The sequence below is a fragment of the Chelon labrosus genome, assembly GCF_963514085.1.
Source record: "Chelon labrosus genome assembly, chromosome: 11".
NCBI lineage: Eukaryota > Metazoa > Chordata > Actinopteri > Mugiliformes > Mugilidae > Chelon > Chelon labrosus.
Window position 1 is genome coordinate 18199169 of NC_140344.1, and position 16632 is coordinate 18215800.

The window sequence follows — 16632 nt, forward strand, 5'->3', positions numbered from 1 at the left end:
ATGTCGGGTGAGGAAATGGGATGCGTTGCTGACAGCGGCGCTTTGATGCAGGCTATTTTTACAGCAATCACAATGACATAAGAGTTTGTTTCCTGTACGTTAAAGTCTGGTATTAAAACACTGTAATGCTGTCCCAAAATAGGAAAATGGATTATCAAATACATTTATTATAATTTATGGACAATTTACTGCATATAAAGTTTGAAGACATGTTTAACTAAGTGAGAACTGTTTGTATTTTTGTTGTTTAGTTGATATTTTGGCAGTTTTATATGATTTTCATCTGCCACTGTGTGTTCCAACACATGTCAAGATGTCTCCCAAGAAATGACACAACAACAGTTAAAAGACATTTTACAAGTATTTTAATGTAAATTTCCATCCGAATGTACAGCAATATATGATAATAAATAATTCATCGCAATTGTACAGCCCAAATTATACATTACATAACAACTGATTGAAGCAATTATGCAGGATTTCACAGCAGGTTTGTAGAGGAGACTGAGCAGGTGACGCAGGAAGGTCAGGTGAACTTGTGATCGCTACTGCAGCTTGTGCTTGTAGACGGGAAAGGAATTTAAAGTGTGAATTTGTGACATTAATTCGTCAGGTTTGAACAAAAATAGAAAAGATTAGTTTCCTGTCAACCACAAACGGATACCATGAAGTTTATGTCAAACATAAAGGGACTGTTTCAAGTCTCGAGAGAAAGGTTGTTGTTTATCAGTTTTGACATAGTCCTGAAATGGAACTGAATAATAATTTGGCTTTTCTGTTTCCGGCCTCCAGTGTGCTTAAAAGCTCCTGAAGTGATGCCAGTTATCTGTAAAATCTGCAAAAGACCTTTTAAACATGACTCGTCTCTGTTCTTTATTTATAGTCATGTGAAGGCTTCGAACACAGTGCCCCTGAACATCGGTACAGACTGACATATGAAGTCCTCCAGCCCCGGGTCGTCTCAGTCAACTCCCAAACATTTTGAAATCACTTAACTTTTTTTTCTTTCTTTTATTTTTTTTCCAAAATACAACTGACCTAATGTCCTCAATGTTTTTCTAACATTTTCATTCTGACCAGCAGCAGTTCAAACAAAACATATGGCTTTCCCACGAGAAATGTTTAAAGCAATAAAACATACAAAACTCTTTTTCTATCACGAGTGACATTATCGATGGAAAATCTTATCTAAAAAAACAAACAAAAAACAACTTCATTTGATACCATTTTGCCATTATATAGATATTTTAGATGTTTTCCTCTACCGACGCACATACACACACACACACACTGCTTCTTCTGTCAGATAAAGTACTCAGTAGACACGACGACATTATACCACACAGAGGACGGTCAAGTCTTTCCTCCAAATCCATTTCAAGTGCATCCTGTCAAGTTTAAGGCCTGAGGTGTGCTTTGATTCCTTGACTCAAATTTATTCTCTGAAGTGACAACACGTGTCCAGAGAGGCTACAGATTTGTGCCTAGTGACACATCTTAATAGTGTGGATCTATGCACATTTTAATAAGATAGGAGCTAAACGGTGGACGGTCCTTAAAGACAGCTCAGGTAGCTTTACTCTGACAAAAGATGCTGTTTTACCTACACAGTGTTGTTACAAACCATGGGCAGGATCGTGAACGTCTAGGCTATATGGACACCATGGAGTATGGTTACTGTGGCAGGTAATAAACTGTATCTGAGACCAGTCAGGTAACATAGCTGACCGGCCAGAAAGGTAACAAGACGACGGCCGGCTCCTTCAAGTGCTTCAAGTGCAGAAAGAGGTCTGGCTCCGGTCCGCCTTGTTCTTATTACCTTCGCTGTCAGAGGCGTACCCTTCGGAGTGTCGGTGTCAGAGGTCACCTGGGCGGGTGCCCATTGATTTGCCCTCTGCCCCAGTGAATGTTAGGTAGTGTCAAACACCTCCTGAAGTGCTCGAGCTGGGCCTGCAGTCTCTCTCTCTCCTCTCTCACCTTCTGCCGCTGACTCACCAGCTCCTGACAAATGAAAGATAAGTGTGACTGTCATTACAGAACCAAGACTTCCTGCGCCAACAGACACAATACACCAACCGGGCATAACATTATGACCACCTTCCTAATATTGTGTACGTCAATAATTTAAGGAGAATTTTGCATTTTTTCCACCAGAATAAGCATCCTTCACAGGTGACATCTAGATGGAAAAACATGTTATTCTATTCAAATGTTCCATTTAAATCACGACAGTGCACATGCATAACGCCACTGCACTGAAACAGCTGCTTTGACTTCAGTCAACATTCATTTTATTATTTACACCTCTGCTTTTCCTACTGTGACAAGTACACACCGATTAGGCATAACATTATGACCGCCTGCCTAGTATTGTGTAGGTCTCCCTTCTGCCTCCAGAACAGTTGTGACTCATCAGATAATGGACATGGGCCTTATGAGGGTGTCCTGTGGTGTCTGGCAACTGAATGTTGTTAGTGGGGGCATTTGGGTCCTATGGGTTGAGAGGATGGACCTCTGTAGATCAGGCTTGTACCAGTGCATCCCACAGATACTTGATCAGTTTGGGATCTAGTGAATTAGGAGGCCAGGTCAACACCTTGTGTTGTTTTTCATGTTTTTTTTGAGTTGTTCCTAAACTGTTTTTGTGTGTGTGCCTGTGTCAGGCTGCTTCCTGCTGTCATTGCTATGGGGTGGTGGACCTGGTCTGGTCTAGGTGGTACATGTCTAAGTAACGTCTAGCAGAACAACGTATTGTCATAAGATGATCAATGTTATTTACTTCTCCTGTCAGTGGTCATAATGTTGTGGCCGATCGGTGTATGTAAGAATATGTGAGAAATAAAAAAGAAGACATGCAATATCAGTCTGACATACTTACCCCCATCGTGAGGGAGAGCTGCTCTGCTGTTCTGGTCAGATTGTAGTTTTGTGCTTCAAGCCGTTTACACTGACTGTGAAGAACCTGCCTCTCTATACTCCACTCTGTAAAGACAAAATACACGTTCAACTTTAGTTTAATTGGTACCAACCTCAAAAATCCATTTTTGGTCAAGCTTTGTTGTCTATAATTACACATTTCTATATTAAGTATAAATTCCTTTATTAACATTTTCCTTCAGATCAGGTATTTTATATTTTTTCTTTTCGAAGAAATCCCCTAAATAATTTACTAGGTCACAATAATTCTGTATAAGATCTCTGAGACAAACAAACAAAGCAGCATTTACCATCCACATACTCCTGGTACGCCTCAAAAATAGCTTCAATGCCCTGCCACTTCCTTGGAGCTTCCTCAGCCTCCTCTTCCTCCTCCTCCTCCTCCTCCTCCTCCTGGCCAGACTCCTCCTCGTCCTCATCGGACAGGTGGTCCCGCGGTGCCGGAGCGTCCCGGCTGGCTACAGGACAATGGAAGCGATGGCCGTTGATGTGCGTTGGCTGAGGGGTATGGTTCATATTTGTCAGTTGAGAGATGTTGTGAGGCAGCGAGCGATCGGCCTTCACACCGGCATTAGGGAGGCAGTTTGAAACTCCTTTTAGGAGAAAAGGCAGAGGCAAAAAGGCGATGTCAGGGTTAGGGTTATCACATCATTTTATGTCGATATGTACACAGTGGACATTTTGAGGTAGGGAGCATTGTCACCACTAGGTGGCACAACACTGTCATTTTAAAATGTACACTCTTGGTCCTTCACCTAAGAGGCTGAGGGGGCTAACCTTTGTTCTGCAGTGTGTTGTGTGTGGACTGCAGCACAGCCTGGTGGAAATGCTGAGCAAAGGCCTCAGGTGTGAACCTCTCCCAGGGCCGACTCCGTCCATTCTGCACAGGACCGGGCTCCTTTTTCTGAGGAGGAGGAGGAGGAGGAGGAGGAGCAGCAACACCGTTGTGGAGGGCTCGGAGCTTCCTGCTCGACTGCGACTCCACGAATTCAGCCTTTTCATGATGAGATGTCAAGGGAGGAGGAATGCGCGCCACCTGGGAGTCCATTGAGGGTCTGAGTGTGTTGTTATGGAGGTGCTTCACTTTGTGCACGTACGGAGGGGAGGGGCTGGGAGAGTCTGGATACCGGTGTCCGTTTGATTGACACGCCGCTGTGGAGGAGTCACCTAAACAAAACCAGCATAATTTCTTAGAGAGATGTATTTTTTTGTGTCAACTTTAAACACATGTCTTGACGCGTCTGTGTCTGTGTGCGCCGTACCAGTTGAGAGAGCCGGAGGACTTCTACACAGCGGTGAAGGATTATATCTGAGAGTGTCTAAAGTCACAGTCTTCCTCTGAATGGCCCTCAGCAGCTCCTCTGTCCTCTCCTTATCTACAGAGAAAAAGACAGAATGAGAACACCCGTCATTCATATCTGGGGGAAAAAAAAAGAGGACGTAAAGAAGTGACTGGCACCAGGAACTGACAGAGAAACGTCAGTAAATGGATGATCTGAGGCAAAATGGCAAAAAAAAAAAAGAAATAAGAAAGAAATCTAATCTGATGCTGAGGCCTAAACATATTCACCTAAATGTACCAGGATCATTTTGCAGCCTTGGTTTACCAGAAAAAGCTTCCGGCTGCAGAAGATGAGGAGCAAAATTGAAAGGGAGTGCAAATGAGTTCATGATTATTCAGCAGTGTCCCTCTAAGCACGTAATAATAATTTTAGCCACCGGGTTTACACCGGTATATTTTAATCACCAATTTTCTGAGTCTTACCAGATTTTAAAATGGGTTTTTTTTGTAACGTTTTAGTAAACATAATAAACCCAGCCACATATTATTCATTTAATGGAAAAGGACGCTAGAACAACCGTCACTGAAACTTTAAGTCTACAATAGTATTGTTTGTTCAGGGTTTTAATAGGAATTAATAGTAATTTGATAGGTTTAGATTGTTATCCGTCACATAATGCCACCAGGGAAGCATCTCATTGGTCCTAAATTTATTCTGCAGCATGGCAACAACCTCAAAAAAGAGCAAACTTTAGCAACAAATGGCCACAGGTGGAACAAACCACACACAATGTTGGTGTATCTATCCTTTTTACACCATTTCCCCATATTTGTTTTGTTTTTTTCCAGTGGCGTTCATATATTCTAGGCCTTGATACAGATTCCTTCCTAACTGCATTTTCTTCTCACCCCTCCTACAGCCTCAGCAAAAACACAAAACTGAGAGAAAGTAAACGCTGTGTTTGTTCCACAGGGAATCACCAGAAGAACTGTGAACAGGGCAGAGTAGCACGTAGGACGTGTGCAGATACTAAACAGGTTGTTACCTCTCCTCTGCTGTGGGCTGACATGGGAGAGGTTGAACATAAGGAGGAAGTCTTTTTTCTCCTCCAGTTCGGGGGTGCTGTCCATCTGGTCGGCAGAGTACGGGGTAGTTAAGGGAGTTGCGGGTGTTGAAGGTGAAGAGGCCTTTTTCTTGCCACGCACGGCCGGCGGAGAGAGGCTGCGCTCTTTCATCATCCTCCTCCTCTTCCTCCTCTTCTGAGCCAGGAGTTCGTCACGATGGGCCAACGTGGTGAGGCCACACACGCGCAGAAGGTCCACTTTCTTTTGAGGACAGGGATTCAGGCATGTGAACGTCAGTCAGAGTGAAAATATTTCAGACTTGTCATGAATGTATGTGCGTGTCTGTATATGCACCTCAGAGGATGTGTCCAGTTTGAGCGGGGGCTGTTCTGTCACTCTCCTCAAATGAGCTTTCACCTCCTCATCGTCGCTCTCATCATATGATTCATCCACTTCGTAGTAATAACCTGGCAGAGGAAGAACAAGACAGAAATTATCTATCATTATTAAAAAATTGCAGGCGTATTAGTTTTAAGAATACAGTTAACCATTCCCTACAGTCATATTCTACTGTCTACCACATCCTGTCCTGCTCATAAGCGCCCCGTCTCTCTTCCCCTTTAATTCCTCTTACCGCCCTCTCTGGCCTCCTTCCTCCTCTTCTCCTCAAGGTCAAGTTTGCTGAGCAGCCGGCGGTGCTGCTGGAGAACCTCGTCGTACACTAGCATGCTGTCAGGTGCCTGACTCTGTCGCTCCCTCACCGGGGGAGACGGAGAGGCTGCCTGGCACCGTCCCCCAAGGTCAGTACAGGTACTGGGGATAGTCAGAGGCATGCTAGATCTCTGTTGGAGGTTATTGATGTGATGCCGCTGGTAGAGGTTCTGAATGGCTCTGTCTTGCTCAACCTTGTTCCAGGAGTCGTGTAAACTTGCTCCCCTCAGAGAGGGATACCTCTCTGGGCTTTTTGTCGTCCTCCTGCCTCCGTCCTCCAGCCTCTCCCCCCAGCTTATAGGGGGTCTGTCGGCTCTGGTCAGTCCCGGAGGAGGTCGATTCGGTGGGGTGGGAGGGTTTAGTCTTCTGCGGGAGTCTGCAGGTGTGTCCACAAGGGAAGCTGGGTTCCACAGCGTGGTGGGAGGGGCAGGAGTGTGATGGGGACCTTTAGGGGAAATAAGAGGTGGTGGCGCGCCGAGGCAGGGAGGTACATCTTTGCTGCCTGGGTTGTGATAAACTGAATTGATTCTGTTTAGGAAAATAGAAAAAAATAAACGGTTTCATTTAGGTTCAAGTCTGTTTAGACTGTATATACAAAACATTTTCCTAAAGCTGATTTTGCATTCTGACCTGTGGCTGTCTCTCCTCGGCTCCACCCCTTTCCCTGGTGACCTGAGGCCCAGCTCCAACGGGCCGTCCCTCTCCTGCCCTTGCGCTCGTTGTCGTGTTAACCACGCCTCCTCGCTGGCTCTCTGTGTCATCATGGCGGCTGCCAGAGCTCCATGGATGCCCCCAGCGGCAGCAGCAGCAGCAGCGTGATGCTTCCCCAGGTGAGAAGGCAACAGGCTGGGCACTGGGTGTGGCACAGAGCCCCTGGATGGGTGAAGGCCAGGCTGCAGGGGTAGAGTTTTAGGTGCCGGGAAACTCGGATGCTCAGAGTCCTTGGTTTTATCTGGAGAAACAGGGACGTTTGTAAGTCTTGAATTAGTCGTTTGATGAATAATGTTGTGTGTTAGTTAGTTTGCTACTTCTGAATAATTGACAACAAACCAGGAATAATGGGAATGTAACTGTCAAGTCAGAAAACATGTCATCCAATATTCAACCATCTCACAATAAACTTCAAACAGTTAAACGCTATGGTGAAGGCCATAGGGTCATCATAACAGGAAGTGTTCTACACGCAGGAAAGATGACACAGGAACTTTCGCAAGAGTCTGTCTTAGATAATGAAATATCTTGTGTGCAGAGTTGACATTTTGTCCTTTGAGCTAAAGTTTGTGGAGACTACCAAATCCAGTGATTCCATCTTCTGGGGAGGACGAATGCTAATTTGCATTTCAGTCTGGGTGGTGTGCTTAGATATTTCTCGTATACAAATGGAAATTTTGGCGTGGTGGTTGGACAAGAGGAAAGGTCAACAGAATCATTAGGAACTATCCTTTGGGGCATATGAATATTCCTGACAACTTTTCATTGTAATCTGGTCTTTAGCCAGTAGTGGGACAAGTGTCAGAAACTGTCAATAATCAACGAAGGCAAAACAAAAAAAAGGGAAGTGAGAAATTTTAAATTTAAATAGCATTCTGCCACTCGGGTACCAAATCAGGAGCAAGCAGATAAACTGTGTGCATACATATAGCGTGCATACGCGTGGTGTGTGCGTGTGTGTTTGTGTGTCTGTACCCATTCTGTTCGGGGTCAGCCTCTCTCCTGGCCTGGCCCTGTCCTCCGGCGGTGCCCTCCGAGCCTGCAGCTCAGCCAGGTAGTGGCTCTCCGCCGCTCTGACCATCTGCTGCTGTCTCTCCCTCTGCCTCTCCTTCTGTCTGTCCAGCTCTCTCTCACGCTCCCTCTCCCTCTCCTCCTCCCGCTCTCTCTCCCTCTCCCGCTCTCGTTCCAGCCCGGCCTCGCGCTCCCTTTCTTTCTCTCGTTCGCGCTCTTGTTCTCTCTCTCGCTGGCGGAGCTCATTCTCCATCTGTAGCCTGTGGGGGAGGTTGACAAGTATGCACACACACACACACACACACACAAGGGGAGAAGGTGAGAGATGCAACACCCAACATGAGGCAGATATTAACCACACACTGATGAACCTCACACAAACATTTCTGCTAAAACATACACACACGCTCGCGGGAACACACACAGATAAGGGCACACACACTCTCCATTTACCATGAGGAAAATAATCCATACACAGCATGACTGAGCAAGAGCAGATGAACGCTTAATAGGTATCCACAGGAAAATGACACAAACACACACACATACACACACACTCACACAACAGAACACATTCACCAGCAATCAATAGCACACAAACAAACCTACAAGATATGCAGCAGCAGCCATTACAGAGCCAGATGATAAATACCATCCATTTCAAACACAAACATTTCCCCCGTGCATTATGCCACAGGGAAATAATGCGTATTGTCAAACCGAGAAAAGGGCTCAAAGCACTGAAAGAAAATGGAGAGAAACACAGAGAGAGTAAAAATCTACTTCCTTATGCGTATGCGCGCGCGTGTGTGTGTGTTTTATGTTTGCACTGGCTTGCATATGCACGCTTATGGGCATACAGTGAGTGTGTGAAGGGCAGTGTGAGTGTGTGAGTGTATAGGAGGCACGGTGGGGTGTGAGCTAAAAATATCACACACTCAGCAACCTGTGCCTTCCCTGCAGAGAGAGATTACAAAGGCCTGCAGACTCAGAAGAAAGAGAGAGAGAAAGAAAGAAAGAAAGAAGGAAAGAAAGATAAATATACAAATAAATACACAAATAATTACCTCTCAGACAGCACTGTGTGGTTTAGTTCTCCAGAGTAGCGACTTCCAGGCAGGTGCAAGTGGAGGGCAGATGGATGAAGAGGAGGGAATGCGCCTCCTGCAGGCACAGAGTAGAACTGCGATCGCAGCGCAGAAAGACACAGGGACTCCTCCATCCTGAAAGAAGCAAACCAGTCAGACTATACTGTATCTACCTCTTGGGGTTATCTCGTTGCTAGATAAAGGCAACGACTGCAGTGGTTTCGACCAACCAGTGAAACGTGTCTGCGGAAAGATGCAGGCAAGTTGCAAGCAAGTCCCCAACTCTTCTCCAGTACTCCCTGCTTTATGGCAATGGACCTATTGCGACCCATGTGACATACAATTTGTGCTCTTTGCTAATTCATTGAGTGAGAATCCTCAGTGTCATACGTGAAACATTTCTGTACTTTCTGTAATGTATTTCTGTGTGAAAATAGTCATGCTTTGCCTCGTCTTTGCAGGTAGGAGTTTATGGTTAAATGGTACCTAATGCGAGTTTGTTAAAGAGGGACTGAAAAGTTTAATGTTGTGTGGGTACCTTGGTAAGGAAAGAGGGTGGTGCATGTAGGCAGGATGATAGTAAGCAGCAGCGGCAGCAGCATGGGCGGCGGCAGCAGGGTCGAGACTCAAGGGCAGAGAGGTCAGTCTGAGGTCGTCTGAGGTGGCGAAGGGCCGAAGTGCTCTCAGGTATTCTTCTGGCACTGCACCGGAGGCAACTACAGTGTGCATCTGCCCAGGCAAGCTGCAGAAAAAGACAACACCATGTTACTTCATAAACGCTTCCTATGACGTCTGTGTTAAGGTTTTAGAGACTACATGTGTGTTGCTCTTACCTAATGCTCTGTATTCGGGGATCTTGCATGATGCTGCTGGGGGTGAGGCCAAAGGAGTGAGCCAGTGGGTGAGGTGAAGGGACGGGCGGAGTCCTCTTATCCTGCTGTGCCTGGGTGCTCTCTGCTCCCACCCGCTCCCTACCGAGTCCCTGCACACTCGGCTCAACCTGACAAGGAGCCAGACCGACACACAGGCAGTGTGAGAGCAGGCAATACTCTGTGTGTTTATATGGTTTGTGTGTGTGTGTGTGTGTGTGCTGGATTCAAACCGAGCAGAAAGAAGTTCTGGAAAGGAGGAAATGAAACGGAGGGACTGGGTAAGAACCTCCGAGCTGCACCCAGAGGCTCAGCGGAGTGGAAAAGTGGGTCTGATATGTCATAACAGGTCAAGATCAAAGTGGAAAGATGATCCTAATATCAGGCCAACTGCTCGCTCCTTCATCTCTCTCTCTCTCCGAGCGTCACACTCGGAGCATTTGGTCGACACAACATTGCATGCGATTCCCTGATTGCTCATAGTGAAAATACCATGACAAAAGAGGATGTTTTTTTTCCAAATTTGCATATAAATACACAATAAAACATGAAAAACGATGCATTCAAACAGAACTTGCGACCTTTTGGTTACAACAAGGAAAGTCGTGCTGCAAGCCATTGACCAGGTAGCATAATGTAGGATGATGAGCATGCTAACAACAAAACTCCTTAAAGCTAAATTACATATTAACTTCACCATCCACCTCTGTAATGAAGTAAAGACGTCACAACTAGTGAATAGTTTCCACTGGCAAGATTGTGACTAACACAAGAGGGGGCGTACCGTCTCTTCTCCAGAGCACAGTGGACACGACCTCATTTGAACGCAGCAAAAGTTGGCAACAACAAATACCATGAGACTGATTCCCCTGTAGTGAGGCTATAATTTGAGCTAAACGCTAACATCAGCATGCTGACTTGCTCACAGTGTCGGTAAAACCTACTCATGTTTAGAAGTTATAATGTTTACTACTGCTACATTGGCTTTGTTTAGCGTATTAGCATTGCTAACACGACCGACACTGACATTAACAGAAGCATCGTCTGTAACTCAAACACTGGGACCGAGACAGCGCACGACGGCGAGGAAAAAAGACATACATTTCCACTCGTGTGTCGTATCTCGTTGCTCCAGCAACATGCAACACAGGTTGAGCTGACCACGGACAGCCCACAAACAAATGACCTCTTGCAGAAACACACAGTCTGCTAACATAGTTTTACAACACTTGATTTGCAGTATAATACCCGTGCTTTGAATATGTTTGAATAGTTTTTGGACATGTCATTCATGGAAAGCAGATTCAAACCAGTGTTGAAGCATCTCTCTCTCACTATCTTTCTGTAATCACCACTAGTTCAAACTCTGAAGAGAAGGCAACACACGGAGGGTCTGGAGAGCAGCCATCGCATTCCTTGACCTCTGACCCCACAGACAGTTAATGGCCATCGTAGACACAGCATTAAACACACAGTCTGTTTCTTGGGTTTAAGTTGTTCGGGGACATGCTGCACAGTAAGGACAAATGCTGAATTTACGCAAAGCTTTAAAGCCCTCTGTCTGCTGCTCTCCTGCTCATTCTTTCGCTCCCTCCCCTCCTTTTCAACACCCCATTCTCTATTTTCCTGCCTCCCTCCCTCCTTCCTTTACTCTGAATGTCTGAATGGGAGCCCCGGGCAGGCAGGGCCACAGAGTGGTCTTTGTGAAGGGGGAGAAAGGCAGCTCTGATCCAGGGGGAAGTGGCTACTGTGGGGGCTAACCCCTGCATTGTGTGAGGGGCCTGGTTCCTTGCCCCAGCTTAAATTCACTCACACAAGAAAACGCATCCACAGACGCACACACACACACACTTACACACACCGGCCCCTCTTCACATCCTAAGCCTTTTGTGGTGAAGGGTCAAGTACACACACACACATATGAGCGCACACACATCCACACAAACACTGCAGGAAGCTGAACACAATAGGTGCCAGTCTCTGCAGCCTCCAGTGTTTCTTTACAAACCCCCTCATGTGTTGCTGAAAAAGACACGGACTGATTAGCGAGTGGAAGTGGGGGTGAGGCAGAAGACCAAAAGCGTGAAAATGAAGGAATGATACAAGACAGAGAAAGACGAGAAGGGAAGAAGAAGCGGTGGGAAGCCTGGATTTGACAGTTTGATGTTGACAAGGACTGTGAATATTTCTTTAATGGAGGGAGCAGCAGCAGCAGGGTAGATAAAGGAGACTCATCTGTGCTGAGTGAAAAAAAAAAAGAGAGAGACGGGAAGATAGAGGAAAAGAAAGTGCAGATACGCAGAGAGAAAAATCGGCAGACTTGTCTGGATAATGTCTTACCTGTCGTCCGTCGGCCCTCCACAGGCCGTTGCTGGTCTTGGTGGGGGCAATGGTGACTACCGGCGGGGTGCTGGGGACACTGTGGCCCCTGTTCTGGCCCAAGAGGGGCCCTAATGAGCCCCGCTTAGGGGTGGAGACCGGGGAGCTGTGGCTGGTGGCCGGGGAAGAAACTGGAGATGACTCACCGTTGAGGGCAGAACCTGAATCACGGCAAGAGAGAGAGAGACAGAGAGAGAGGGGAAAGAATAAACCGATCGGGTTACAAAGATTTCTGAACTGTAACACAAAAAGAAACAGTTTCTCACAGTGCAGGGAGTTAAGAAAAAAACAACAACACAGTCTCTAGCAATTTTGATGGAAAGTGTTGAAAATGCGACCAAAATAAAAGAACGAGCAAAACGAATACAGGAAGGGAAGGAGAGCGAGATGAAAGTGTGTGTGACGATCATGTGCGTGTGCGTGGTGATTAAAAACCATAAAAATCTGATACAGAGAGAACGAAAGAAGGATGTCATAAATGAACGTGTTAAAAAGAGGCTGGGGTGTGACACAGCGAAACGGAGGTGTTAAATGCGATGAAGGGAGACCGCGCGTGTGTGTGTGTGTTTGTTCACTCCGACATTACTTATTACTGTAACACTCACCAATCAGTAAACACACACACACACACACAGAGCGAGAGAGAGAGAAACACAAACACATTTAAAGACGGTCAGAAGGAGAAAATAATGAGACGGAGAGAAGGTGGGAACGAACGAGTTCATGTCGGTAAAGAAAGAGAGAGAGAGAGAAAACGGAGAACGGGGGACAGAGAGAGAGAGAGAAAGAGAGAGAGAGAGCCTGTTATAATTGGCTGTAATTAGATTCTCATTATTAGGAGATGAATGGGAACGAATGAAGGAAGAGACAGAGAGGAAGAGGTCAGAGTAGGTCAGCTCTTATCCAACACCTTCATTAGGACACCAATGAGCTGAGTGAGGACACACACACACACACACAGAGAGAGAGAGAGAGCGAGAGAGAGAGAGCTACCAGGCAGTAAAACGTTTCAACATTAATGCACAAAATACAACCTTGGTCTGTGAAATGATTGACTTACACTGTTATTGGCATTAATACCAAATTCACGTCTTAAATGAAAGGTTCTGGGAAATACTTGCTTGATGGATAAAGAAATAATAAAAAAAAATAATTAACCATGTCTCTATGCTAAATGTGAAGCCATTAGTGTGTTAGCTTAGCACAAAGATAAATGTGAACATGGGGAAACGGCTTGACTGGCTCACCTACCTTAGCACTTTTAAGCTCATTGATTAATTTGTGCAATCTTTCTAGTTTTCACTGCTCACTTTCTTGGTTTGGAGGTGATAGAAACAAACACAATGTGCAGACATATTAAAGGATTCTGCACTTATCTGATACCAGTAGTAAAGGTGGTTAATTTGGGGTGAACCACAAAGAGATTGTAGTGTGTGTGTGTGTTCAGGGCTAATTAGCATGTATTATCTCATTTGTTTAATCAGCACAAAAACCAAAGAGTAAAGAGTGATCTCCTCAGTATGAAAACTGTTGGAACCGACCTGAAACCAGTAGTAAAGGTGGTTATTTTTGGGTGTGACCAACAAAAAGAATGTGTGTGTGTGTGTGTTCAGGGCTATGCCAGCCTTCCAGGGGCCCTGGAGCCACTGGAGCTCTTGGTTTTGTTGGGGTGCTTAGATCGCCGCTCACCTCTGGGATCCTCAGCCTGTTTGGCCAGTTTACGTAGGGCAGCAGCGAATCCGGAGTTTGCAGATTGGGCAACTGCGTTCCCATTGGTTAGTGGGCTGAGGGGACTGACTGTAGCCGTGGTGCGGGTTGCCGTGGAGATCATTCCTAATGATGGTGATTTATTGGACTCATGGTTCATACCTGAGGAGAGCAGGAAGAGAGACGTGAGGAGCTTTATTGTTTGATGCCTCTAAATAAAACACTGACTGCCAATCTGCGAGAGACGACTCTGTCGACTTCAGCAGCTTCCTTTCTCAAAATGATTATTTTTTTTTGCGCTTTGTCTCGGTTTGTGAGCAAATGCATGAGTTTCCGAACGCAGCGGGTGTTTTATTTCTGTTGAGTGAGTGAAACTAGTCGGCGGACTAGTGTGTAGCTGCGTGTGCGCCTTTATGTCTGAGCTCGACAGTGAGTGCATACGCGTGGGTCAGCTCCACTCGAGACAGAGTGGAGGGAGTGGAGCTGTGTCAGATAGAGCGGTGACCCTAATAGCAAATCACACACATGAGTGCACACGTGTCCGTTTCCTCAAGGGAGCCAAACAACACATCTTAAGACATCGGGAGCGTCTACACGCAAAGCTGATTATGTATTGCTGGATTTTTACACCCTCGCCGATGCAAGTGCACAAATAAACACACACACACACACACACATAACTAACACTGATCGATCTGCTGGGACAGTGGACACGCAGAGAGCAAACATGGTTAGAGTAACCTTTGTCTTCACCCTCTACCCTCTTACTGACCCACTAATGTTAATTACAGCTAGAATTAGCCAGCAGCCCCCCTGTCTGCTACAGCTATGACCTCATTACCACCACCACACACACAGTCACACAAACACCTTTAAAGCATACACACACACATATATCACAAGAAGAGCAAACAAAGAGCCAAAGCAGTAAACACACTCATGAAAAATTCATACGTGCACATCGAGTGCCATTATTGAACGTTCGGCACATCACACCGACGATGTTGATAAAGTGAAAAAATAAAGGCCGGTAGCATCTCGGCGGCGGCTGCTGCTTGGAAGTATCAGAAATCTCACATTTACACATGTCAGGTTAGATTACCTGCCACACACGTGAGCGAAAACACAGTGGAGGCTGCGAAGTGATGAACTGAGTGAGAAGATGTGAGCGAGGGGGAGGGTGGGGGATGGAGGGGGGGGGAGAGAGAGAGTGGACGAATCTTGAACTAAGTGAACATAAACAGAGAGGGAGATATATTTCCTCTGGACATAAATGGAAACGCAGAGATTAGAGCTAAATATTATGACGTCTTGAAGAAAGGCCGTTCCAGGTTTTATGAGCCTTTCAGCTAACACAAAGTAACACAATGATAATGTACACAGTTGACATGTATGTATGTATGTATGCAGGCTCTGACAGGACTGCTTTCTTTCGTGCTCATTCTTCTTCTTATCTTCTATTACCTGTTCCCACGAACACACTTTAAATATTTCTCTCTCGCATCATTCACGGTTTTCTTTTATTTCTGCGGCTACACACATGTATTTCCGTGTCTTAAAGCGAATTGAAACTGAAACTACGAATCAGATAGACAGAAAGGGAAAGAGATGAAGAGAGTAACAGCTCAGATCTTGACAGGCTGTACGTGTGTGTGTGTGTGTGTGTGCGCGTGTGTGTATGTGTGTGTCTGTATCTCTGTCTCTGCTGAGCCCAGCAGTCAAGGGAGAGATGATAAGACAGTTTCTATCGAGTCCTTCTCTCCCTCCCTCCTCTCCTCTCCACTCTCTCACTCTTTCCTCCCCGTCTATCCTCTCTCTCTCTCTCCTCTCTCCTCTCTCTCTCTCTCTCTCTCTCCCCCCTCCTCTCTCTTTCCCATTTATCTCAGCGTACTGGAGCTTATTTAACAAAAGCCAACACACATAATCTCCTCTCTGTCTCTTGCTCTCTTTCTTCCCTCTTTCTACAATCTTTTCTTACGGGCTACTCCTCTGATATTTATCCACCTCCTTCACCGGCACAAACACACACATTTTAACGCGTGCATACGCACATAACTCAAACATGCAAACACTCACCCTCCCGCTCACTGTTCTCCTCCTGCTCGTCGTCTTTCTGCTCCTATGTGAGACTCTTTCACTCTCTCCCTCTCAGCCTTGCAGCTGCTACGTGGTCACGTGACCTCTTTTCTATCCACTCCCCCCCCCCCTCCTCCTCCTCCACCTCCTACTCTCCATCTACTGCCCCCTCCTCCTCCTCCTCTCCCTCCATCCCCTCCCTCTCCATCTATCAACCTCTCCACCCTACCTCGTACTCCTCTCTTCACTGTCACCCTTTCTATCTTTCCATTTTCTGTCCTTAGCTGCCCCCCCCCCCCCCCCCCCCCCCCACGACCCCCTTCTCTCTCTCTCTCTCAAACTGTGCTTTCTGTCGTTTTCTTTCCCATTTTCATTCTTCATCCTTCCTCCTTTTGGCTTGTCGTCCTGGGAGGGTGGTGGTTGTGGCTCGGGGGTGGTGGAGGGGGATGAGTAGAAGAAGGAGGAGGGTGTAGGGTGATGAAGGGGAGGGTGGGTGTGTGATTTGAGCTGTGCGGGTGTGTGTGTGTGTGTGTGTGGTGGAGGGTAAATTTAACCCTCCATCCATCACTCTGTCTGCTTTGGGACATGGGGTATGGGGAGGGTGGAGGGAAGAGGGGGGGTGGGGGGTTACAGTGACCTTTCACCCTTCACCTCTGACCACCTCTGCCCCTGACAGCAGGGGGGTTGGAGGATGAAACACACAACGGCCCTAAATACAAATTAAGGCATTTTACTCCCTCTAGGAACTTCCTTTTAAAAGTGAAAGAGTAAACATGACTTTAAGGCCTCGCTAGCA

At 46.2% G+C, this 16632-nt stretch overlaps 1 protein-coding gene across 1 annotated transcript; it reads right to left on the bottom strand.

Annotated features, from left to right (window-relative positions):
• Positions 1–414: 414 nt before the first annotated feature.
• LOC311495087 (genetic suppressor element 1-like) lies at positions 415–13933 on the bottom strand. The gene is made up of 15 exons (XM_084554411.1): positions 13743–13933; positions 12015–12214; positions 9639–9805; positions 9344–9547; positions 8785–8940; positions 7682–7977; positions 6626–6947; positions 5919–6523; positions 5639–5751; positions 5266–5545; positions 4200–4313; positions 3715–4104; positions 3228–3530; positions 2879–2982; positions 415–2001 (listed from the first exon to the last, which is right to left on the bottom strand). The coding sequence occupies exons 1-15, from the start codon at positions 13918–13920 to the stop codon at positions 1864–1866; spliced, it is 3570 nt and encodes a 1189-aa protein (XP_084410537.1). The 5' UTR covers positions 13921–13933; the 3' UTR covers positions 415–1863.
• Positions 13934–16632: the final 2699 nt, after the last annotated feature.